Raw genomic sequence first — 23,850 nt, 5'->3', positions numbered from 1 at the left:
ACAAAATCCCTAAACTTCAAAGGAAACTATAGTTTTTATAATGGGCTTAAATATGTGCATTTTTTTGTTCTGGGAGATGATGTTATCTTTACAATATTGGATATTAAATAAACATATAAGCATAGAGAGTTTTTTTGTTTGTTTGTTTGTTTTATACTGGGCAGTTTCATTCCAAAGAGAAACTATCTCTGCCTTTGAAGGCTTCAAAAAAGCCAGCTTCCATGAAACTATCGAATAGCGTGTTAGCTTACAAAGTGAGTCAACTCTCAAATCCTTCATAGTTCTTGACAGTAATATAAAAACCACCCTTTTCAAACGACAAAAATGGCCATTCTTTAAGTAACTCTTGCAAAATCTGGATGAGGTTAGCTAGAATTCAGATTTCATATATGTATATATTATACACACACACACACATATGTGTGTGTGTCATTCTTTTCCTATTTTTTTTTCATGAAAATCAATTTATTCAAGTTAGTGGACTGGTACCCTGTGGTTCTCTTACAAAATGGTGATATGAACAGTGTGTTTGCACACATGCTTGCAGGCATGTTCTTTTTTCCCCCCGAAGTAACCCATAATTTTATTATAGGAGCTACATTAGCAAGCCTGTTGATTTATTTACTTGAATCTGAATATATGTTGCCTTCAATAAAGAAATGGGAGGATTTGAGAGGACAGTTCTATTTCAATTTAGGTATGACATTTTTAGAGATAAGTAAGCTAATAAACTAAGTTGATAATAAAAACTGTATGTTGTGCAGTGACACTCTCAAGGTCAGTGGAAAGACAGGGCTGTTGGGGTGACTAGGCCAGTGTTGAGATTTTAGGGAACGTTGCCGAGGGAGAGCCTTCTGGGATGCAGTGACTATAGGAAGAGCTGTCATATGTTAGGATGTTGTTAGCTGTTTGATTGCCAGATTCTGCCAGCGCCTCTTGCTGTTGTGTTAACATGTGAGGAGTGAGATGCCTTCCTTTAAAAGCAAAGTTCTATAAACTATTAAACTCGGTGACTTCTTCCAAAAGCACTTTTGGTTCTCTTTGATAGTCTCTAGATGACCATATTCCACCTGTCAACTTCAGGCCTGCATTGGTGTGGGTGTTCTTAGTTCAGCAGGTATTTGGAAGCTGTATATGACCTTGCTTTGCATGGCTTATTCTTGAGCTCCTCACATGTCTTGCATACATTATGTTTTTATGGAGAGGGGAGACAGCTGGGAACAATTAGTAATCAAAGCTGGTACACCATCGAGAACCTCTGAAGTCCTTGTCTTTTGGTAGCAGTCTGCTTTTCAGTTCTGGTTGACTTTGAAAAATTGGTCCTATATTATTTTCTTGAGACACCAGCCTGCCCTCTGCTTTTATTGTCTTTTGTTTTTATTTAGTTAATTGTTTGTTTGTTTATTCGTTTTACATCCTGCCCTCAGTTTCCCCTCTCTCTTTAAGTGCTTCTTGACCATTTGAGATTGCTCTGTTGAAAATTTCTGTTTAGGTCTGTACCCCATTTTTAAATTTGGATTATTTGCTTTGTTGATGTTAAGTTTCTTGAGTTCTTTGTATATTTTGGATATTAGCCCTTTGTTAGATGTGGAGTTGGCGAAAATAGTTTTCCATTCTGTAGGCTGCCTTTTTGTCCTATTGACGGTATTGTTTGCCTTGCAGAAACTTTTGTTTTATAAGGTCCCATTTATTAATTGTTGATCTCAGTGTCTGCACTATTGGTAATCTGTCAGGAAGTTGTCTCCTGTGCAAATACATTCAAGGCTATTTCTCAGTTTCTCTTCTATCAGGCTCAGTGTATCTGGATTTGTGTTGAGATCTTTTATCCACTTTGACTTGAGTTTTGTGCATGGTGATAGATATGGATCTATTTGCATTCTTCTACATGTTGACATCCAGTTATACCAGCAGCATTTGTTGAAGATGCTTTCTTTTTTCTTCCATTGTATGACTTTGGCTTCTTTGTTGAAAATTAAGTGTCCATAGGTGTGGGGATTTACTTCTGGGTCTTTGATTCGAATCCATTGATCCACCTGTTTGTTTTTATGCCACCAGTGGTTTTTATTACTCTAGCTCTGCAGTAGAGCTTGAAATCAGGATGGTGATACCTCCCGAAGTTCTTTTATTGTTACAGGATTGTTTTAGTTATCCTGCGTTTTTTTGTTTTTTACATATGAAGTTGCCATCTCTTGTTTTAAGGATCGTTCTTGCCTTGAGTTTGTACTTTAATTCTTATACTTGCTCTCCTGAATCTCTTTGAATACTGTGATCTTCTTGGGCATTAGTTACCACTCCTGTGTTTTGTACTCTCACATCTAATTTTCTAGTCTGATCGCCTCTCTTGTACTTTCAGTAGTTGTAATAAGTGGGCTTCTAAAACATCTGTTTTCACAGCCAATGAATAGCATGTATTCAAATATCCAAAAGCAACCAATTTTCTTTATCAAAAAAGAAAAAGAAAATTACTCATTTTTTAGCATTGCTAAATGGTAGCCTTGTCCAGTTGATTATTCTAATGTCTTTTGCATGTACATGTTGGTTTGTATGCAGGAGCATGCAGCCTGTAGTGTTGGTTCCTCAGATGCTGTCTTTTTTATTTTATTTTATTTTTAAAGTCACAGCATCTCCCTGGCCTGGTACTTGCGTAGTAGACTAGGCAGCCTGGTCATTGAGCCTTAGGGATCTGCCTGTCTCCCCAGTACTGGAATTATAAGTACATGTTACACGCCCTTCTTTTTCTTTTCTAAACCTGGGTTATGGGGTTGAGCTCAGGTCCTCATGTTTTCAATGTAAGCACTTTGCCTACTGTCTGAGCTATCCTACCAGCCCTGATTACTCCAGAATCTTTGTGCTGCTCTCTACTCAGAAGTACATATAGCAGACAATTCAATTTATGCATGCTTTCTATAGCAAGAGGAACTACATGTCAAGAGGTGTGATTAACTGTGTTTAGTGGCATGGTGTTTGAGAGATGTTGCTTAGATTCTAATGGCTCCCTTGGGGGAGGGGGTGAGAAGGTGAGGCGTCAACAACACAGACACTGGGAGTCTGTTGAAAGCAAATAATGAACTCATTTATTCAACAGGGAAAGCCTTATATACTCTCCTCCCAGTACCCAGTCTGTGTGGTCATCCCTCATTGTCTAGGCATGATCAGGAACTCTTGGCAGTGACTGTTGCTAGGTCCTCAGGCAGACTTGGCATGATCAGAAACTGGCATCTACTAGGAACTCTGACAGCAACTGTTGCTAAGCCTTCAGGCAGACTCTGCAAGATCAGGAACTCTGACATTGGCCAGGAACTCTTGACAGCTCCTGTTGGTGGGCCCCCAGGCAGACTCCAGGTTGGCTCTTAAGGAGTACATTATGTGCATGCCTTGGCTACTGGTCTGAGCTAATTTCCTCAATGCTATGGGCCTGTCCTACTTCAGAGAGACTTTGGCAATTTTCTAGAGGATTCAAAAAATGGGCTTATATGTTTGTTGGCTGGCCCAGTGGGTAAAGGCACCTATGTCCAAGCCTGAGAATCTAAGTTTGACCCGTGGGACCTACACTCAGGGTTGGAAGAGAAAGCTGACTATTGTACACATACACTATGTATGTGTGTGTTTACACACACACACTCACACACTAGAATAAATCTCACTTAAAATGTTAAAGAAAAATGGGAGTAATTCTGATTGGGTGTATTAATAAATCTTACATATATGGCTAGACTATCAAAAGGGTAAACTGATTGGTTAGTTAATAGTAGCTAACTGATTGATTAGTTAGTAGTAGCTTAGATTCGCTGGAAATTGTTTATGGTTCTGCAGAGGCCATGCCTATCTATGAGGCAGGCTTCTGCAGAGCTTGGCTCTGACTCACTTATGTGATGGTTACATGGGATGTGAGATTCTTTCTGACAAACAAGCCAGCCTAGCTCTGAGCATTGGGCTGCCTCCCAGCTTTGAGGGGCTGTCTTACCCTAGAAAATTGGGACGAGTAATGTTCTAGAAGTGATATGTGATCAAAGCATTCACTTATTCTTGGCCATGGGGGTGGGAGGCATGGAAACGTATTCAATTGGGAACATGTCTGGAGGATTTGGTGTCATACTGAAATAGAAATGCCTAGTTTGTTTATTCTGTTACCGGGGAAGAGAGGGGAGGAGGGGATAGTCCTTGTTATATGCTCTGCACTAGTACTTAATTATCATCCTTAATCCCTCAGGTAAGTTCTGTAGGAAAGGAAGAATGCATGTCTGGGAGTAAGGCCCAACTGGAAATGCACATCTGGTAGACTTTATGTAATAAGACATTAGTTTAACATCATAGTTGAGCTGATTTGATTCCTCCCCATCACCCCAGCTAGTTGGGTGACCTTGATGCTATACGGTACTTAGTAAACACTCAAGGTACAACAGTTAAAGGTAGTACTGTTACTTTCTTGTGTTAGCTGTATAACTTTGGACAAATTATGAATTCCTTGAGAGCCATAGTTCTGCTAGCTCTTTCCAGAATTAGGGTATAGATCAAAAAATGCAAGAGAGTATTTTAAAAGCAGCACTGTGTAAATAATGTAATTGTTAATCACAGGTGTTTATGACTGGATTATAATGTTTTGGGACCAAATTTTACAGTGTCTTGATATTATTTTGCAGGTGTTAGCGATTGGGCTATCAAATAGACTTTCGACCAGGAGGATAGGGTACTAACTAGTGTGGTACTGGGACTTGGAGGGGAGGAGAGCCTAGAGATCAAGAAGCATGCTTATAAAGGCTGTTATAAGCTAGGGGGGGCGGGGGGGCATACTTAGTAAATGACAGCAGTGATGAGAAGCTGGACATTGTGAAATCAGTGCAGTTCTGTGTTGACTGTAAGGGATATGAAAACAAAAAGAAGTTTCTTGAACTTTTTTTGAGATTGACTTGAATACATATCTTTAAGTATAACTGATTTATAAATGTGAAACAATAGTCCATAAAGAGGTAGCCATTGGTAGAGAGCACTCGATGCCTGTGTGGAGGGTCAGAGTTTAGTTTCCAGGACCTCCATCAGGCAGCTCATAGCCTCCTGTTACTTAAGCTTCAGGGATTCCTTACTGTCTTCTGACCTTGCAGGCACCTGCACATCCACGTGTGTGTGTGTGTGTGTGTGTGTGTGTGTGTGTGTGTGTGTGTGTGCGCGCGCGCGCGCGCGCGCGCACACACACACACAATTAAAAAATAACTTCTAAAAAAAAGAACCAAATAAAAGAAATAGCCCTTTGACAATGCCTAGGACCCTGAAAAGCTTTTAGTTTTAGGTATTTATTTCGCCTTTTCTAAAATAATAATCCAAATGTGTAATTTATGAAGAAAGCTTTTGGAAAAGGGTACAAATTCAGTACTAACTTGTGTAAATAATTAGATGTAAGTTAAAATAAATATAACTATTTTAGAAATGTTGTGCTTTTTAGAAACTGCTGTTAGGGATGAAATTTTGAAATGTATGAAATGGTGAGCATATATAAAGACCTGTGGTAAATGTGACAGAAAATTGTAGAATCTAGATGGTAGGTACATAGATAATCAGTGTGCAGTTCTTCCCACATTTTTGTGTGTGGAAGTTTTACTAAAACATTGGTGGAGGCATGGAACTAAGGCTTATTTGGATGATTTCCCTCTTCTGACCTGAGACTTGATGTTTTTTGTAGGAACTTTCCACTGTACCTTTTGCAACGCAGAGGTAGAAGAAGATGAGTCAGCAATGCCCAAAAAAGATGCTCGCACACTTTTGGCAAGATTTAATGAACAAATTGAGCCCATTTATGCATTGCTTCGAGAGACAGAGGATGTAAACTTGGCCTATGAGATACTTGAACCAGAACCCACAGAAATCCCAGCCCTGAAACAAAGGTGAGTGGAAGCCTGGGCCTTGCTTGACCTTTTGCATTGGTTTCATTTTGGAGGGCTAGAGTGAATACTCTAGATACTAAAGACTGAGGTGTCACAGAGGTTCTAAGTTCTGCTGTGCTTCTCTTATTAACTTGTGCCATAATCAGATTTGTTGGTACTGAATGCAGTAGAATGTAGGCCTGTGGCAAAAATCTTTAAGTAGTCAGATTTCACCTCAGCCACTCCTGGTTGGGCCTGCAGCACTCAGCCAATTGGTAGCTAATCTGAAATTAGTTGTGCCTCTTGGGAATATTTGAATTTTCCTAGTCACCTTTTTTTTTTTTTTTTTAATTTTTTCATAATTCTTTTGGTTCTTCAAGACAGGGTTTCACTGTGTAGCTCTGGCTGGCCTGGAACCAGGCTGGCCTCAAACTCAAGAGATCCACCTGCTTCTGCCTCCCAAGTGCCAGCATTAAAGGTGTGCACCACCGCCTGGCTCATAGTCAACTTTTAAAGGCCAGAATTCTTCCAGGAGTACAGCAGTTTCCTATAGATTTTTGTTTGCTTTTTTTATTAGTATGTATGTTTTGTGATAGCCTTTGCATACATACTTTGTTTTTGTTTGTTGGTCCTCCTCCCTGATTTCTTCCCCATGCCCCTGCCTCCACTCCCAGTCCCCCTTACACCGTGGCATCCCACACAGTCCGGTCTTGTTCCCACTTGGATGTCACAGTTATTTCATTCTCTGCTACCCCAGACACACACCACTCGTGCCCCAGACACACACCTCTCGTGCCTCAAAACCTTTTCCCTTTCCTAGCTTTGTTCTCTCTAATTCCATGACTTGCACCCACATGTATACCCTCACATGCACACATGCATGACTTAAAAGCTAGGGTTTGTGTATGAGTGAGAACATGGAGCATGTTATTTTATTCTTCTGAAACGTTTTGAACACACTGTGAGCTAATACTGCTAACAGTGGCTGCTTCCTCTTTCTTCAGTGTGCTGTAGTGTTTGAATTGCTAGGCAGGCTTAGTTCTTCCATGCCATGAAAAGTCATTATCTTTTAAAAGGTTTGTTTACTTTTAGCTTATGTGTGAGTACTTTGTCTGCATCTATGGCTGGTGCCCACAGAGGCCAGAAGGAGGTGTCAGGTCCCCTGGAACTGAAATTGCAGATAGTTGTGAGCCACCCTGTGGGTGCTGGGGAGTGAACCCAGGTTCTCTGCAAGAACAGCAAATGCCTTTAACCTGTGAGCCTTCTCTAGCCCACAGGAGTTACTGTGTTACTTTTCAAGATGCCTAAGTGAGAGCTGGTGTCAGGGAGTGTTCTCTTGTTCTACTCTGTCCTTGTTTCCTCCTTTCCCATACCAAGGTGAATTCAGATCCACCGACCTGCTCTTGTGTTTGTGTGGGGTTCTCGAGCTTCTGTTCCATCTTTATTTTTTATTGAAAATAGATTTTCATTCATACTATATATTCTGATTCTGGTTTCCCCTCCTCCAACTCCTCTAAGTCCTTCCCACTTCCGCACTCACACAAATCCACAGTTTCTTTTTCTCAGTAGAAAACATAGGCATCTAAATAATAATAATAATATAGTAAGAACAGATAAACTAGAATAGGACAAAACAAACATAAAAAAGAGCCAAAGAAAAGGCACAAGAAATACATACAGATGCTGAGACACACATATTCACACACATAGAAAATTCATAAAACAAAATTGGAAACCATGATATATAAGCAAAGGGAAAAGAGGGTAGGGGGAAAGCCCAGAGAAAGCATTATCAGGAAAAACAAAAACAAAAAAAACTCCCAAAATATCATTGAGTTCATTTTGTGTTGGCCATCTGCCGCTGGGCATGGGGCCTGCCCTTAGGTGTGGTTTATATACCCAGTGAGGTTCCATTGGAGAAAACTAATTTTCCCTTAGTGAATAATTATCAATTGGAGATAGTTTCTGGATTAAAGATGGGGGCATGTGTCCAATTCCCCACTCAGCATCGAGACTCCATCTGGGTTGGCCCTATGCATGCTGCTACAGTCTCTGAGTTTACATGTGAGTTGGTATTGCTGTGTCTAAAGGCCTGTTTCCTTGATGTCTTTTATCCCCATCGACTCTTGCAGTTTTTCTGCCTCATCTCTACAGAGTTCCCTCATCACTGAGGGGAGGGGTTTAATGAAGACAACCTATCTAGGACTGAGTGTTCCAAGATCTTTCACTCTCTGCACTTTATCCATCTGTGGGTCTCTATATTGTTCCCATCTCCTGTAGGAGGAAGCTTCTCTGATGATGACTGAGCAAGACATTATCTCTGAGTATAGCAGAATGACATTAGGAGTCATTTTATTATTACAGTCCTTTAGCAGAACAGTAGTATTTGGTTTTCTGCTAGACCCATGACCTATCTAGTCTCAGATCCTTGGCCACCAGGGCAGTGTTGGTCATTTCTTCCATCTCATGGAGTGGGCCTTCAATCCAATCAGGTAGTGGTTGGTTACTTCCACAGCTCAGGTACCACTATTGCGCCAGTGCATCTTGCAGGCAGTCACCATTGTAGATTTCAGGGTTTGTAGCTGGGCTGGTGTTTACCTTTCTCCTCTGGTGATGTGCAGAGTCCCTTCCAGCACCATCAACACCAGTCAGTAGTGATCAAGGCTCTAGATAAGCACCAGTTTGTCTCCTCTGTGTTCAGTGAGTTCTGTAGACATTGTCTTCAGCAGTAAAGCCTTATCATTTTGTGGAGAGCAACCTAAATAGCCTTGGCAGTAGCCTGGATTGCTTGGGGGGAGGGTTCCCATGGGACCCCTTTGGTCAACTCAATTAGATATAACCTGTTCTCAGCACTAAGGTTTTATTTGGTGGCAAGAAATGTCTAGTTGGAGCTTTGTCTCCCTGTTACTTGGTAACTCCATTTAGACTTCTTTCATATACGGATATAATTTAAGAAGCTCCCAGGGGGTGGTGGCGCACACCTTTAATCCCAGCACTCATGAGGCAGAGGCAAGCGGATCTCTGAGTTTGAGGCCAGCCTGGCCTACAGAGTGAGTTATAGGATAGCCCAGGACTACACAGAGAAACTCAGTCTCAAAAAGAAAAGAGAGAGAGAGAAAAACTGTATTAGGTTTCTATACAACTCCTCAAATGGCTCTGAGTTTTAGTTGTCCCTCTGTATTTTCTTCTTACTCCTTCTTCCCTTGCCCTCCCCGTTTGATCTTCCCTTTTCAGTCCACCCACACTCCCCTATCCATCCATTACTATCTGTTCTATTTCCTCTTCCTAGGGAGCTCACACTCCCCACCCTCCAGTCCCCTGCTCTGTACCTAACTTCCATGGTTATGTGATTGCAGGCTGCTTACCAAAGACCTAACAGTTAACACCCACATACAGAGAAGTGAACATATACCATGTTTGTCTTTTGGGTCTAGGTTGCCTGCCCCAGCATGGTTTTTTTCTAGTGGAGCTTCTTTTTTTTTCTTTTTTAATTCTGTTATTTACTGTTAAATAGCAAGTCCTGAGCTAATTGCATTTCTTTCTAGTTGTACGGAGAATTATGTAACTTTATCAGTTATTGTGAGCTAACCTTAACACCATGTGTCAGTTAGGATGCCTTTGCCTGTGATAACTTGTCTTCTGTGACCAGAGGCTCTGACTTAGTACAGTTCATAACTCAGTTGCACACCGAGGGTCTAGATTTCTTTCTCCATCTCTGTTCTCCGCTGTTGCATTGCCCTCTTAGGACTATGAGGGGAACTCCCCTAAGGCAGCCATCTGTGTCCTGATTACCTGCAGATGAAAGTAGCCAAGTGCAGAGAAGATGGCATTCTTTCCTGGTGTCTTATTTTAAAGTAGAACTAAAGAAACATTCCTGGAAAACACCCTTCATCTTATCTGTTTTATGTCTTACTGGCTAGAATTACTTTGTATATTTATTTTAAACCAATATCTAATAAGGGAGATGAAATTTCATGATTGGTACTCAAACCAGCTAAATTTTACTTTGACTGGGGAAGTTCCAAGTTCTTTGGAGCAACTAGCCATTAATATTTAAATAAAAATGATAAACAAAAATCGAGAGTCATGATTAGTAGGGAAATATTACCATCCACATCACAGGCATTCTCATGTTTTTTTTTTTTTTTTGGTTTTTTTTTGGTTTTTCGAGACAGGGTTTCTCTGTGTAGCTTTGCGCCTTTCCTGGAACTCACTTGGTAGCCCAGGCTGGCCTCGAACTCACAGAGATCCACCTGGCTCTGCCTCCCGAGTGCTGGGGTTAAAGGCGTGCGCCACCACCGCCCGGCGCATTCTCATGTTTAACTCAGTAAGTTAACCCATTGATGAGGTGCAGACACTTACTGTTATTTAGTTGATGCCCCAAATAAAATCTACCTTGAATTTCTATTAAAAAAACAAAACAAAACAAAACACTGAAAATAAGATTTTAAGGATGATCGTCTTCATTCATTCTGGTTATTATTTCTATTTTTCTTGTCTTTCTTTCTTCAAAGTACCTCTTTTGACTGCATGAGATAGTCTTCAGAGTTAGCCCTCTGATGCTGTGTTCAGGAGTACGTATAAACGAGAGTTGATAAAGACAGATAATAACGATAATAAAGTAAAGACAGGTCCACGCTAGAGCAGTGTGCCTTCCTTCTCTCTGCTGACTGCATTTAGCTGACTCTGGAAGCAACATTTGGAGGCAGGTAGAAGAAGCAGGCTGCACACAGCGGGATGAAGATGTTGGCTGAGGACAGACAGCACTGAAAGGAGCTGGGGAGACAGTGAGATGGGCAGGGGAGCTCAGCATGTAGTGTGAGCACGAAACCAGAAGTGGAGCAGGATGAGAAAAGGAACATGATTGCCAAGGGAGACAGTCAGATCGCAGTAAAGGCGGCTTCACAGGTGGGGAGGGAGAGTGTCTAGCGACAGATACGGCCGAATTGAGACGAGTGGTAAACCATGCAAAAAGTACAGAAAGGAACAGAAGGAAGAAGGTACAAGTGCTTGCAACTGTAGCATGAGACACCAAAGAAAGCGAGATGGAAAGATGGAGTGGATATATTTGGGCAGATCCAGAGTGGGAGCAAGGAGACAATCAGAAGGAGTTAAAGTATTGAGACCAGATAGAACCAGTGCCAGGAAGAAAGGCTGTGGGCACGAATGGTAGAGCGTATCCCTGGGTGCAGGCAGGATGATGAAGAGAATGTGGAGACAGTAGCTGCAAAGTGTGCATTAAATAACTGGAAGGAGCTTGGTACTTGGTTTCAAAGTCTAGTACAGAAGCAGGAAGGAGGGATGAGACAAGCCTCTAGAGGATGGTCAGAAACACAGAGTTGTAAGAGACGTGTAGCCAGCCAGCCAGATTCTTGGACACAGACACATCAGAGGAACCTCAGCTCAGCATGTGACGGACAGTCCAAGTGTTGAGAGAGAGAGAAAGGGAGAGGGAAGGAGGGAGGGAGGGAGGGAGGGAGGGAGGGAGGGAGGGAGGGAGGGAGAGAGAGAGAGAGAGAGAGAGAGAGAGAGAGAGAGAGAGAGAGAGAGAGAGAGAGAACACAACTTAGTGAGCAGAACAAGGACAGTGGTTCCTAGTGGCTCCCTAGAGAGGGAGGAAGATTAATGAAAATGTTGGTCAGATTTAGGATGAGCTGGTTTCCAAAAGGATAACAGAATGCAGGAAAATGATTTAGAGAACTGTGAGAGAAGTCGAGGGAAATCATAAGGTCTAGAGTACCTGTGGGCACTGGAAAGACACCACAAAAGGTATGGAGTGAGCAGGTAGTTCAGGAAACGTGATGGCTTGTGGGGTGAACCCCTAAGCAGGTACGTTAGAGACAAGTCTCTGTAGATCAAGATTGAAAACTTTAAAGCAGGGAAAGTAGGAAGCAGAGGGAGAAGGCAAACTTGGCTTAGCTCATAGAAATGGGGCAGCCAGGTGATTGGAGGAAGAGGGAACCTTCCATCAGGCAAGGAAGGCCATAGAGGTAAAGAGCAAACCAGACCAGGAAAATGGCTGGACAGATCATCAGTATGGTTGTAGAAATAGAAAGATGCAGCTGGATAGAGAAGGGACTGCATTCTGAAGAGTGTTCTGTTCACTCAGTGGCGGGGGCGGGGGGGGGGGGGGGGATGGGATTGTTAATTCTAAGTTGAGGTCTGGCCCTGTAGAGTAATTGCCTAACTTTGCCCATGGTCACACAAAACCACCCTAGATTAAAGTTAAACTACAGAAAATCTTTTTAAGATACAATCTTTATTTTGTTTTGTTTTAAACAAAATCTTCATGGAAGGTATGACTGGAAGCTGTTTGGCCAGACTGGTATCTCTAAGTAGACTTTCACTCTCCTTCTCCTCTTTCATACAAATTAATGGACATGTAACAGTCTCTGAAACGTTGGTTCTTCATGTGTGTGAGAGGGTACAGTGTTTGCAGAACTTAAGTATGATGGAATCCATCCAGCTTTCACCCTGGGTTAGAGAAGAGCTTTCTGAGAGTTGTTGGTGCGTGCCTGCTGGGTTGCTAGGTAGCTTTTGTTTAAATGACTGCCGCATTAGCCCTCTCTCTAGCTGTCCTTCATGTTCAATGCCCAGACCGTAACTTTTCTTCTTCTTGTTCCTCTCTAATTTTTTTCTACAGCAAGGACCGAGCCGCAACTGCTACTGGAGCTGCTGGTCTGGCGGGTGGGCACCACCGGGAAGCCTGGACCAGCAAAGGCCCCTCTTATGAGGACTTATATACTCAAAATGTTGTCATTAATATGGATGACCAAGATGACGTTCATCGCACCTCACTGGAGGGGAAATCTGCCAAAGAAAGGCCCATTTGGTTGAGAGAAAGCACTGTCCAAGGGGCATACAGTTCTGAGGACATGAAGGAAGGTAAGAGTGAGAAGTCAGTAAGATGGGTATGCCCTGGATTGGTGGAATTAAATTGGCTTGGAAGGCCTCTGGCTTTTACTCTGGGCCAGGTGAAAGGCTGTGACCTCATTCCCTGTTTTAGCAGCTACCATACTTGGTCCTCTTGGCATTATCCCACACATTCTTACCCAGTCTTAGAAGGTACACCTTTTGTCCTAAAATTTAGAAATTGAAAATTTTGCTCAAAATAGTACAGCTTGTGTGGGGGAAGGAGAGAATTCGCATCCATGTAAACTTAGTAAACCTGTAAATTCCATGTTCTTAGTCATTGTGCTACTTAAGCTTTAGTTTTTAAGAAACATTTTAGATATTCTGTAGAACAGCAGCTCAGAAAATGGAACCAGTGAAGTCTGTGTTATGTTATTTATCAGTTTAAACATAACACACTGAAGGTCTATTTTTCATTAGTTACAGGAGAATGAATGCTCTTTGTGTTTAAGGATGGTGACTTTCTGGGTTTTGACTTCCAGGTGGCCTCGATATGGACACATTTCAGGAGCGTGAGGAGGCCCGTGCAGGGCCTGATGACAATGAGGAGGTCATGCGGGCTCTGCTCATTCATGAGAAAAAGACTTCTTCTGTGACAGCTGCCTCGGTGGGAGCAGCCGCTCCGGTGACCGCCGCCAATGGCAGCGATTCGGAGAGCGAGACCAGTGAGTCGGATGAGGACTCCCCACCCCGGCCAGCAGCTGTGGCCAGTCATCATCGGGACGAGGATGAGGAAGACGATGAGTTTGAGGAAGTAGCCGATGACCCCGTTGTCATGGTGGCTGGCTGCCCGTTCTCCTACAGTGAAGTTAGCCAACGGCCCGAGCTGGTGGCCCAGATGACACCAGAGGAGAAGGAAGCATACATCGCCATGGGTCAGCGCATGTTTGAGGACCTCTTTGAGTGAGCTCTCCTTGCTCTCTCCTCGTCCTGTCAGCTCATTTCAGAGAGAAACTCCCACCAAGTGCTTCAGTGGCTTCCTGCCCCCTTGATGGAAAGCACCTAGTAATCTAGTACAAAAGCATAATAGGAGAGCACGTTGGCTTGTTTGTTTTGGTTTTGTTTTAATGTCAGAAACTTTGAAGAAAGGTAGGTGGGCTATAAGTATTCCCTTCCCTCTTCTTACTAAAGTATTAATATTTTTCTGTAATTCCTTATCTAATTGTTTCCCTTCATTCTGAAGACCTATTTCTCTCACTGTTTACCTACAGACCCTAGGATGAACTTCCCCTAGTATAAGTGTTTTCAGGTCAAGCATCTGAAAAAATTTCCTTGTCCTGCCAACCAAAGCAGTTTACCAAGAAGCAGATCACTGGTAGGGGTGCCCCAAACACTTCATCTTTCCTCCAGATTGAGTAAGGAGTGAGAGTGCAGGAGACAGAGAGAAGTGAGAGGAGAGCACCCCCATGTGCCCAGGGTTACAGACAGCAGAGCAGGCTGTGTAGACCCTCATGAAGAAGTGAGAGAGAGCACCCACAAGGACGAAGAGTCTGTGTCTCAGAGTCTGTGTCTAGGACTGAAGAACCAAGAGCTTGGAGATGGTGCCTTAGAACTGACCCAGTGTGCTCTGTAAACCTGCCATGTGAAGCTGAGCCTGGTCGCACTTCCCTCCTGGTCTAGAGGCCTCTTGCCAGTGCTCTCAGTTAAGGAGCCCTTCCAGGAGAAAGCAGTAGAGAATTGTTGATGGTTCCACTCTCCCTCGCCGTCTTCTAAACACATCAGAGCCCTTTGTTAGACATTGTATTCTAGTGCCTCCACTGTGTTGTTGGGCATCGTAGCTCAAGGATCATAGTCATGGAGCATGGTGTTATCCTTGAAGGCAGAACTTTAAAGATAAAGGGCTTTCATCCACAACTATTACATTTTGCAGTATTTTCTCTTCCATTGTGACTTTTAATTATCATTTTGTAGTCTATGTGTGAAGCAAAGAGCATTGTAGAGTATCTGAGCCTTGTATAAAGTGATGATTCGTTTACCTGGTTGTTGGATGACTGAATATTGACAGTCTACTTATTGTTTAAAATTTGTTAATTTCTAGCTCTAACTAGAATGTATACTCTTCCCATTTAAAGATGTCAGAGACTTCTGGCCATCTAATATCATAGGTGCAATTGGATGCCAACTAAACTGTTTGTGGGGGGGCAATGAATTGCCCTAAAATACCTTTTATGTGTTTATCTTTTAAACACATGAACTGTTCAACTTTTAATTTTTTTTAAACTTTCATGGTTCTAGAAAGATGTTACTTTTTAAAACATGATTAATGTTTAAAATATGTTTTTTGTTGCATTTTATATGAGTATGTGTATGAGTGTGCTTTTCTATTGTGGAAAAATGTATTAATAAAACTCATTAAAGCAGTGTTTGAATTAGACTAGAGAGATGGTTGTAATCACTAAATGTGCAATAATCAGGAACTAAATATTTTCCAAGGAAAATACAGTCCTTCATAAGAAGGCATTAGGAAGAAAAGGTGTCCATCCATATTGAGTTTCATGTAAAAGGATTCACATTTTCTGGTACTGTTTGCAAGACACTTTCTTAGCTGTTTTATTTGACTGAGCATTTGGAACAAACATGAATCAGGGATGGTGTGTGTGAGTGAAAATACTGGGAATGGGATTTGCAGTAATCTCAGTGTGTTACACAGTAGAAGAGATTCCCATTTTAGAAAATAGCACATGGGTAATGGATTATATGTAGAAATAGTGGAATGACAAAAGCAAATTCTGTGTTAATGCTAAGATTTTTAGGTGCATTCTTTTTCTCATATTTAAAGCCCAGCTTAATCAAATTAAAAGAATAAGACAGTATAGTTTAATATGTAAATTTTTGACTATTGCCTCTGTATTTCAATAACGTGTGTAACCTCAGGAGAGCCCTGCTCTTATTCTGTCAGACAGAAATGTTTATCTTAAGCTGCTCAGTAACTTGTTAAGAGAAGCCAATTAGTGACAGAACACCAAAAATGGGAGTGCTGCCAACTGAAGCTCTAGTGAGGGCCAATCTAGCCCCATAGGTGGCAAACACATGTAGTAACATGTAGTAAAGAGGGACCCCAGGATATTAGGAATTATTGCCACCCGCGGCATATGGTGAAGGGTAGGCAGGAACACAATTTCTCTGAACGCGCTTGGCTGGCTTATCATCATGCTCATGTGAGCGGTCCACGTAGCCTGACTTCCATTGCCCTTAAGATGCTCATGGAACTCTTAACATGGAAGATTACTTCTAGTGTCATTTCTTTGGGAAACCACCTCTCCTTTGAGGGGAGGGGAGCAAGGGGCTTCTATTCTTCGTCCCTACCTCTCTGCTACCCTGGTTTCTCCATCTATACTGCTCCTGGGTCCATTAACATCAGGCTGTGCTGTAGCGAATCTTCACTGGGGGATGGAGGCGGGAGGAATCAGGAAGAGGGGGAGGGGATTATGTCCTTTAAGAATCTCTCAGCCATTCTCAGAGGTTCTGCCATCAAGTTTAACTAAAGTTGCAGCTTTCTTTTTTCTTTCCACATCATTCATTTTCCCAAAGGCCTTAGAAAGTTTTCATGCGTTTAAGTTATTCTGTTCCTTTCAAATGGTTGCCTTTATAGGATCTGTAACATCCAAAGAGGCCTATCAAGATGGCTCCCTAATGTAGGAACCAGCATGGGAGGTTAACTGTTTTCTTTTTTTTCCTTCAAGTCCCCCCCACACACACTAAACTATATCCCATATCCTGTACACTTGGATATCTATCACTTTCACTTACACTTTTTCCCAAAACTAGGGAGGTAAGCTGGGAGATCCAGGCCCGCCTGGGGCTGCATTATTTGATCTGTCCTTGAAGTTGGTACTTTTTGTTTATTTTGAAGCCTCTCCCCCACCTTTTCACAAATCATCTTAAGGAATATTAAATTTAAATGACTTTTTAAAGTGCATTCAGCAGATCCTAGTGGAAATCAGGGGATGAGGTGCTAACCCTAGCCTTGGCTGACCAGACCCCCTTACCTCCAATGCAGTGCTGTTCCCTAGTGTGACATCTCCTGGCCATTTTCTCAACAGTTGTTTACGGAACGTTTCTACTAGGGTCCCAGGTTTATTTCAGCTATTATGGAGGAATATATATATTTTAATAAAGCCAAACAACACCCACAAAAAATGCCTTGTGATGTGCTGAAGGAAGTCAAAACCAGGTGAAGGGTATTTTAATGGAGAGACCAAGGTAGAGGGCAGATTGGAATTGGCAGTGTCACAAGCCACAAAATGAATGGCAGATAATTGGGTTTCTATTTCCCCGTCTTGCTGTGGTGCTTTATTTCTAGTCATCTGCATGGCTAAGGGAGAAGTGAGTATTTTATAACGGTTGCTATCATAAGAGGTTGGGGTACCAGCAGGAGATGAGGACAGCAAGGGCAAGTTCACTTTATCCCATCAGTTGGCTCCATGCCTAGATTTCCAGCCAGGACCACAATAAAAAAGATGTAGATGGTATTGCTTTTTTCTCTTTATTCCCAGGTTTTAAGAAAAGGAAGTATAAAATAACAGTTTCTTCTTCTGACCATCAAGAGTCACCTGAGGCCCGGGAGGTGCACTCTGCTCAGTAGAGCTCCTTGGTAGAGCACTTGCCTAGCATCCAGACCGCGGGCTGGATGCCCCACCACTGGGAATAAAGAAAAAGCCTTTCAGATTTTTGAAATTGGCACGATTCGCTTCCTTATTTGTTTTGTGCTTTGTTTTTGACAAAGCTATGTTACCTTTAACAGCTGGGCTGCAATCACATTTTTAATAGCTAAAAATTCTCTCCTGGAAAAGGGAGACTTTTAGAAAGAAACTGGTACTGTGGTAAACTCACTGTCTATTCATGTTTTTTTTTTTTTTCCTTCCCCCTGCTATAAAAGAAATAAAGTAAACTGAACAGGATTAGTGCAGATAACTCTTAAAACCTGTGAAGCCAAAGTGGGTTGAGAAAGGGGAAGGTAATGAAATCTTCCTTTGGAGAGCTAAAGGGATGAGCCAATTCCCAAGTGCCTTTAAGTGCAGGAGCAGATAACTGGCCTTGCTGCAGAATGAGCTTTATGTCCTGAGTACCAGAAGCAGCCTTTCGAATTCACTTCTAAAGCCGCTAGGCCGAGTGCATGACCCAGTTTCAACAGTCAGCCCACGATTCCCATCATACAAAAGTACATTATCGCCTACCCAATGTAAATAAGTCTGTGAAATCAGCCTAGAAAGGGTACAAGTGCCAGGTTCTTGAATCGTGTTAAGACATACAAGATGGTTGTATAGTCTCATTGTTACATAATGTATTTAATGTTTTTAAATTACCCAATTAGAAATATAGATAGTAAAAACTGAGAACGCCTCGGCCCACCCCCATTTCACTGTTCTGGGGAAACCATTGTTGACAGTTTGCTTATTCCATATATCTTCTATGCCTTTAGCCCCCTTCTGTATAAGGGGAATTATATACATTGCCATTTGCTCTTGTAAAAAATTAGAGCTATATAGAATTTTAAAATATGGTTTATGCAACCTCCTTTATCAATGACTAATCCTATCCTTGCATTTTCATTACTTTTGGTTATTTCTGTGACATAGAATCCTAAGAGAAATAGCCAAAGGGTGTGTTAGTCTGTCTATGTTGCTGTAACAAATAGCCCATGTGGGATACTCTCTAAGGAACAGGGGTTTGTTTAGTGAGGTTTTGAGGCTGAAAGTCCCAAGATCAGCCATCCCCATCTCTTTGGCCCACTTGGCAGCAACTCAGAAGGGTGGAAAGGGAAATGGCTATTTGCAGCAGAGGCCAAGTACAAGGAATGGACTTTCTTTATCATGACATGCTCTTACAAGAACCTACTCTGAGAGGCCACATTAGTCCCCTTTCCATTCCTGGTGATGTGGCCATCATCAGGTCCAACTCCTAAATGTTCCTCCATCTCAGCACTCCCACAACACAGGGGCCAGCCTAGCACATGAAACATCCAAATCAACAGGACATGTCCATTTACACTTCAGTAGATACTGCCAGATTATCTTTTAAAAGGTGTTTGGGTGGTATTGAGCCGAAGAACAGTGTGAAGTGTTAAGACTCGATGAGAATTTACATCTGGAGAATAATAAATCCATGTTCATAGTCTTGGTGTGCGAGACCATGTAGATAGGAAGATGGGGACAAATTTGAAAGATGGTAAAGAGATAGAAGTAGTAGGATTTGGTGACTTTGGACAGGATGGTTTTTCTGGGATGAATCTGAAGTTTCTATCTGGATGCTGACACTGCTCATCAGCACTGGAACCAGGAGGGGCAGGAGATTTTCCATATTCAGCAGACAACCCCACCATTTTACTTCTTACAAGGTCAACCTAAAAGTTGTACTCATTGACCATTTTTTGCGTTCTTTTCCCTACATCAGATTTATCCATTTGTGCTAGACTCAAAATATAATCTCACTTATATAACCTACCTCTGAAGGCAGAGCTGACCGGGACCTGCTGATGAATGGAGATAGACTATAAATCTGATCTGGTGGCTTCACTATCATCCTCTTCTCGGCTGTGTCAGCTCTCACCTTGGCGACTGCAGCTGCCCCCAACTCTTCTCTCTGCTTCCACAACACACACGGTTTTAACCATTCACCCCCACAGAGGGATTTAAAAGATAACCAATCATAATCAGATTTGAATTTCAATGACCTCCAGATCTCTTACCTTCCCACCAGTCCCTACTTGGCCTGGCCTCCAACTGCCTGCTTCTTCCACTAATTTCCTTGTTGAAAACTCCTAGTTTGACTAGAGCATCTTTTTGCCTGCCTTAGGCCTTGGTCTAGTTACAGTCTGTATAAAACACTAACCCATTCTTGCCTGCTACTTCATTCTTAAGCGCAAATGCCACCTCTTGAGAAACCAGTTCTCTGTTTTCCTGTCTACTCTGTATTTTCCTGTTTTGTTTATTTACTGCAAATTTAAAACTTGAAATAAATGTCCTATTTATCCCCATCATCCTTCCCCTAAAAGAGACTAAGCCACCAGAGGACAGGATACTAGCCTGTAGAATTAATTCTGCCTCAGAGTCGACTCCTAAGTGTTGAATGGAGAGATGGGCAGATGAGTTAGCAGTAGGGGAATCTGACCTTTTCTGTACTGAAGCTGATCATTTTGTTCCTGCCTGAATTGCAAATTAGTTAATTATGTTCTTAATCAGATAATTATGCCCACTTGTGATTCATGGTGCCTAGGGCTCTGACAGTAGGGGGTGCTGGAATACAGTTGCTGAGGCACAGCTAGACATCTTGAAGCTTTGGTTCTGGGAGCCATTAGCTTTGATGTTGGTGCAAAAGGAAGTTCAGTGATTCCTGGGGCTGCATTGTCTACACTTGAGATGTATCTGACCCAAATGGAAATATGCTGTAACTGAAGAGTATACACGCATGGTTTAAAGACTGAGTGGGGGGTATAGCACAATATAATTCTTATATTGATTATGTTTTTTTTTAAGTAACACTATAGATGTGCTGGATTAAAGGAAAAATACTATTAAAATAATTTTAACTGTCTTTCCTTCTTTTAAAGTGGCCATTAAAACTCTGAAAACTCCGCAAGAGGTCACATTTGTAGCTTGCTTTTGAGTATTTCTATAGACAGACATAGTCGAGGGTACTTTTTTAAGATTTATTTTTTAAATAATTATGTGTGCACATATGTGCTGACATATGTGGGTGTGTGCCCACGGAGGCCAGAGGCATTGGATCCCCTGGAACTGGAGTTATAGGCTGTTGTGAGCCCGCTGGAATGGGTGCTGGGAACCAAACAATGGTCCTCTGCAAAAACAAGAGCTCTCAATTGCTGAGCTGTCTCCCCAGACCCGTAGCCCTAAGTATTATACTTAGTGACAGCTCGGAGTTCCCATTCACAGTTTTGCCTGAAGGTTCTGCTACCCTTGCTCCTCCCATCATCTACCGGGAAGGTTGGCTTTGTTGTGGGGTATCTGTACACTGTATGACTATATATTGTTGTGATTGGTGTAATAAAAAGCTGAATAGCCAATAGCTAGGCAGGGTATAGCCAATAGCTAGGTATAGGCGGGACTTCCTGGAGAGAGAGAGAGAGAGAGAGAGAGAGAGAGAGAGAGAGAGAGAGAGAGAGAGAGAGAGAGAGAGAGAGAGAGAAGGAGATAAATCTAGGCTCTGGTGGGACACCAATGAGACATGAAGGGAGTTGGACATACAGGGTAGAAGAAAGGTAAATAGCCACAAGGTAAAATGTAGATTAATATAAATGGGTTAATTTAAGTTATAAGAGCTACTGGGACAAGCCTAAACTAAAGGCCGACCTTTCATAATTAATATGTCTCTGTGTCGGTGTTTGGGAGCTGGTGGGACAAAGACTCGTAACAGGACTTCACTTCTGCCCTATTCTTTACCGTTTTGGGTGAGATGGGGGAGTTTGGGGTGAGATGGGGGAGTTTGGGGTGAGATGGAGGAGTTTGGGGTGGGATGGAGGAGTTTGGGGTGGGATGGAGGAGTTTGGGGTGGGATGGGGGAGTTTGGGGTGGGATGGGGGAGTTTGGGGTGGGATGGGGGAGTTTGGGGTGAGATGGAGGAGTTAGGGGTGAGATGGGGGAGTTTGGGGTGAGATGGAGGAGTTTGGGGTGGGATGGAGGAGTTAGGGGTGGGATGGGGGAGTTTGGGGTGGGATGGGGGAGTTTGAGGTGGGGTGTTTTGTTTCCTTCCTGAAAGAAACTGGCAGCAGCGTTAAGAAGAATCTGACAAATTCTTCACCAGTCCAGTAGCCTAATACTGGGAAAGGTGTTGTCTTTGCAGTAAAGGAAGCCATGCCAGAAGTGGAGGAGCTGCGAGGTGGACTAAACCAGGACAGCTGGGAGCCCCATGTGCTGATCTGCGTGTATTATACTAATACATATTATAATTCAGTTGTCCTGGGCTTTCCGTGAACCTTCACCCCACTCCACGAAAGCCACGGCCTTCTGCTTCTTGCTCACTGTAGCGCCGGGTTCACTTCCCAGGCTCAAAGCCTGGCGTGTAGGTGGTAGCCCCCAGTATGTGCTGGCTGAATGAATGACCAAACAATTATGGCAGTTTCTCCAGAGCACGAGTAAGCTATGACCCGTTTATATGAAAGGCGCATTTTCTTTCTGTCATTGCATACGGATGTCTGTGATTTGTGTTATCTGTCCACACTGTCCTTTTTAAAAGAGCATCTTTACAAATGACATTTTCCCAGCAACTATTTAAACTACTTAGCCAACAGTCCATCTTACAAATGCATCTAATCTTAGGCTTGTACATGAACTTATTTCATGTATGCGAAGATAATCCTTTAAGGAGAAAAATGTGTCAAGAACAGTTTGTGCTTTATTTAATTAATTTACTTTTCACATCCCTGGGGATTGACCCCTGGGCCTGGTACATGCTAAGAAAGCATTCTACCACCAAGCTACATCCTCAGCCCTTCCATTTCTTTTTTAAATCAACTAAGAATTTAACTTTTCTGAAATTGGTGGTTTTGTACTGGTCTTCATGCTGTCAAAGATGCAGAGTCTTCTATCTTGAGGGTTGCCTTGTCTGGACAAATATTTGTTGGATGCTAATAGCTGATCCTCCTTTGTTATCAATTAGAAAAAAGGGAGGTAAAAGAGAACATTGTATCGGTCAGTTAAGTCAGTGTACATTTTTTTAAATGGTAAAATTCACATGACATACAATTAATTGTGCAAGAGTGAAAACTTCAGTGGCATCTGATATATTCAAACTATTTTGTAACCACCACTATCCAGTCCATTGTGCTGTTACTATCCGGAAGGAAACCCAGCATACACCGGGCTGTTCCTTGCTTGCTTTTTTCTTTAACTAGCTTTAAATCTTTATTTTTAAATTGGGATTACAATATTTGAATGGTGGAAATCAAATGAAGGCGTTGAAAGGACTGCTGCTTCATGGAATTTTATGAGCTTTAAAACACAGATACAGTCATATATTTATGAGTTTGACATATCACAAATGTGAAATTACTAATGTGCAAAGGAGAAGAATGCATTACTGAGATAAATGGTGCTGATAATTAGTTTACATTTTTCTAAGAATGAGTTATGTTTTATTTATGTCCTACTTGATAAATAAAATTATTTCTATTTTTTGTTTTTTATTTTTAGTTTTTACTTATTTTTTTTTTTACAACAATTCCTTACTGATTCTTAGGAAATTTCACATCATGTACCCCAATCCCACCCACTTCCCAGTCCCTCCATATCTGCCCCTCACCCCTGCAGCATTCCCCCAAAAGAAATCCCCCCCCAAATTAATTCAAAACAAAACAAACAAAAACCTTGCTCCTCCATCTTTCCCATCTTTCCAACACCTCTTCATTTGTCCCGTGGCATTGGGAGCAGGACCAGTTCCTTCATACACTCCAGCAGGTCTTCAATGGAGTAGATGTTAGGGTGGGCCAACTCAAGGCCCAGGATGTGGGTCTGGGTGGCAACTGAGTTGGTCATTTCAGGCTGCTGGGGCCACTGCCCTCAGGTGAAGGGCCAGCTCTCCCAACCCGGTGGAGAGGGCTGGGGCCATCCCTCCCAAGTGCTGGGGGGGTGGGGGTGGGAGAGGCACTTTCCTGCTGCCGCGTCCACCAAGAGGGAGGGCCAGTTATCCCAGGACCAGTGAAGGGCAGAGCCAGCTCAGAACGGCCCTCGGATTTCAACATGTGTGGTTCCTATGACCCCCTGTGGTGACAAGGGCCATGGACATCAACACAGACTCCAGCTGCAGCAGGACTACGGACCCAGATGTGGCCCTCTGCTGCAACATAGGCCTGGACGTAACCATGGCCCTGATGGCAGCGTAGGTCACCCAGATCAGTATGGCCCAGTGGCAACATGGCCCTGGGACACCAACATGATCTCAGGTGGCTGACCAGACCCCAGGCATCTGCACAGCCCTCAGTGGTAATGAGCCAGGAACACCACAAGGCTGTCTAATTCTACCTTCCCACCAACCCCTGCCAATTTTTTTCTATCCTATGGGTTTACTTTTTCTAAATATTCCACTACTTTTATTGAAAACAGATTTTTTTTCATACTCAATTCCTCTG

The 23,850-nt window shown here is 42.5% G+C and overlaps 1 protein-coding gene across 3 annotated transcripts in view; it reads left to right on the top strand.

Moving 5' to 3' along the window:
• Gtf2e1 (general transcription factor IIE subunit 1) overlaps positions 1-15,141 on the top strand; it is a 32,036-nt gene extending 16,895 nt beyond the window's left edge. For all 3 annotated transcript variants that reach the window (XM_006975725.4, XM_015994615.3, XM_076548841.1), the window contains 3 exons: positions 5,675-5,876; positions 12,499-12,740; positions 13,250-15,141. In XM_006975725.4, coding sequence (XP_006975787.1) covers positions 5,675-5,876; positions 12,499-12,740; positions 13,250-13,674 — 869 coding nt within the window. In that variant the 3' untranslated portion in view covers positions 13,675-15,141. The remainder of the gene's footprint in view (positions 1-5,674; positions 5,877-12,498; positions 12,741-13,249) is intronic.
• The last annotated feature ends 8,709 nt before the right edge of the window (positions 15,142-23,850 follow it).

This window comes from Peromyscus maniculatus, chromosome 12 (genome assembly GCF_049852395.1).
Source record: "Peromyscus maniculatus bairdii isolate BWxNUB_F1_BW_parent chromosome 12, HU_Pman_BW_mat_3.1, whole genome shotgun sequence".
Taxonomy (NCBI): Eukaryota; Metazoa; Chordata; class Mammalia; order Rodentia; family Cricetidae; genus Peromyscus; species Peromyscus maniculatus.
The sequence above is the reverse complement of the archived record's forward strand: the minus strand, read 5'-3'. Positions and strand labels throughout refer to the sequence as shown.